Source organism: Oratosquilla oratoria, chromosome 43, assembly GCF_046742065.1.
Source record: "Oratosquilla oratoria isolate Oo_2021 chromosome 43, ASM4674206v1, whole genome shotgun sequence".
In the NCBI taxonomy this organism is placed as follows: domain Eukaryota; kingdom Metazoa; phylum Arthropoda; class Malacostraca; order Stomatopoda; family Squillidae; genus Oratosquilla; species Oratosquilla oratoria.
This window is the reverse complement of record NC_134819.1, coordinates 18,210,408-18,212,907: the sequence shown is the minus strand read 5'-3', so window position 1 is coordinate 18,212,907 and position 2,500 is coordinate 18,210,408. Positions and strand designations below refer to the sequence as shown.

Genomic DNA, 2,500 nt, shown 5'->3' with positions numbered 1-2,500 from the left:
CATGTATGATGTAAGAAAGTTAGGCAGTGAGGAATTTTTTGTGTGGTTTCGGGGAGCATTAGATAAGGTTGGGGAAATGGGTGGGGGGGTTCCTATTGTATGTGGTATCCTTTCCAGGTGTAAAGTTGGCAACATGTGGCACTCCAGGGCTATTGCAATGAGGATTTGGTTCTTACATGGCACTTTTCCTCATAGTTTTATTCTGTGATATGGTTCTTTCAGGCAGTTTGATTCTGAGGCCAGGCTTATTGGTTCATACCAATTTAATAATGCTTGGTGCCCTAAGTACAAGCATGCTTTCTCTTGAAAGGGATTTTTCTGTGGGGCTAGTGTCTGGAGGATGTCAAGTTTGATGGTCTGTCTTGGAGTCTTTAGTGACCTAAGTGTTAGCATGTTTTTGTGTGCATGTATTGTGTGGTAAAGGTGATTGTTGTACATGTTTCAGTAGTGGCTTTTTTTTCAACATTAAGCTGGTGGTTCTTGAGTGATAAAATGAAATGGGCAATTCAGGTTTTGGGCTCTAGCAGAGCAGGAAGACTATGTGTAAGGACCTGGGGTTTGTTTTGATGTTCTGTTTCCTGAAGAGGTGAGAGGGATGGTATACATGTAATGCTCTCCTTTCCAGAAAAATGAAGAGAACAGGGTGGAAGATGAGATGTTTGGAAGAACGAGCATTAGGCCTGGGTTAGGCACCTCTATGTAGATGTGGGTGGGTTGTAAGCCACAATGGAAATTGTTCAGGTAGTCTAAAGTGCTCCACATAAGATTGGTCTGCCCAGTTGAAAAAACATAGAAAATGCACCAAAACTGTCAAATGAATATACATACATACATACATACATATACCAAGGCTTTTTCCCCCCTTACAAGGGAGATAGCTAAAAAGGAAAAGGCATAAAATCACTCCCACCCATTCCATCCCTGAATACACTCCACACTCCTCCACCCTCCCTCCCATCTTAGCACCTCCTGGATGACGGGTCATCCCTGCACCTTGTCCACTGCCAACTTTGGTTATTTCACTTGCCATTAATATATAGTGGGACACCCTTTCTTCTTGATAACCTCCTGTAAGCATTTTGGGACAGAAAGGGTAAGGTTATGAAGTGTATCCTGTGGCATCCTTCCCCAAGATTCCAGGATCTCCTTCTCCAGCTTGGGTACGGTAGAGACATCTTTCCCCTGTAAATCATGTTTCACTACGGTAGAGACACCTTTCCCCTGTAAATCACATTTCAATACCTCCCACAAGTTTTCAATTGGATTTATGTCTGGGCTAATACCAGGCCTTTCTGATGTACTCAATCGCACAATCATCCAACCATTCGCTCACTGACTTGGCCTTGTGTGTGGGGGCCCCATCATGCTTAAAGATGGCCACCAGTGTATCATCAAATGACTCGCAAAGACAGTCAGACGACAGCTCTAAATATACATACTGGTTCACTGTTTGGTATTTAAGAAGCAGTTGAAGTTTAGCAGTGTCGTACCCAGTAAATGCTTCCCACACCATAAGTTAGTCCAGGTGTTTTATGGTAGTTTAGATGTAACATTGGTCAAAAGGGTTGCTGCTAGACTGCTGACATACATTTCCACCTCTACTATCAGACAGTGTAAAGGTGGATTCATTGCTTCACAGCACACTCAGCCACTTGTCACTATCCCAACCACTATATCTATGAGCAAAAGCAATTACTGTGCCTCTGCTTAAGGGTGAGGAGAGGCTTCTTGATGGTTTGGTGACTCGTATACCCAAGTGCCACAATCCTACAATTCACAGTTCAGACTGACACCTTCCCAAATAGTTCAGGGTTACTTTCCTTGCAATTACTCAAGAATTAGACTCAACCTGATGTTTTACAATTGTCTGGGCCCTTATACTGGTCTTCAGAACCTTTCCAGGCCTCTTTTTCAGAGTGGGAGTGGAGAGGCCACCCTCCCGGTGAAACTTGGCAAACCAGCATCTCACACTCCATGAACATATGCCAACCTTATTAGAGTCCACGTTCACAACAAAGGGGGCGGTTAGAAGAGGTGGCAGTGGGAGTCGAGAGGCGGGGACACTCATGGCACAAATCCTGATTCCCTGGTGGCAAGACAACAACAGAGTGTGTTGGTTTCTGGCAAGATGATTAGCTTCACCTAAAACATGACAATGGTAGGCAGCACATTCAAATGGGACAAAAATTCACCTCCCTTACGGCTGTTTCTATTTTTGACATTGCAATGGTCCACTGTGGCCCTGGCAGACCAATCCTGTGTTGAGCACTTATTTTTCTTAATGGGCACAATGCTTTTGGGGGTCTCATCATTCCACTGCCTGGGTGTTGCCTCCTAAAGGCATGCTTTGTCAATAACAAAAACATTTTAAGCAGCTTGTACACATCCTGGGCTTTGTCTAGAGTGCCAGCCTCTGCACCTTCATAAAGGAGTGAAGATGTTGATGGACTGAGAAGACTGGTATATAGGAGAAGGCCCCCACCCCACCCCCAAGATGCAT

At 44.4% G+C, this 2,500-nt stretch overlaps 1 protein-coding gene across 5 annotated transcripts in view; it reads right to left on the bottom strand.

Annotated features, from left to right (window-relative positions):
* Positions 1-2,500, bottom strand: part of Kdm5 (Lysine demethylase 5) — a 107,814-nt gene that overhangs the window by 85,316 nt on the left and 19,998 nt on the right. For 2 of the 5 annotated variants that reach the window (XM_076179827.1, XM_076179829.1), the window contains exon 5: positions 1,991-2,086. The exons of the other annotated variants lie outside the window; for them this stretch is intronic. In XM_076179827.1, coding sequence (XP_076035942.1) covers positions 1,991-2,086 — 96 coding nt within the window. The remainder of the gene's footprint in view (positions 1-1,990; positions 2,087-2,500) is intronic. 5 annotated transcript variants of the gene reach the window in all.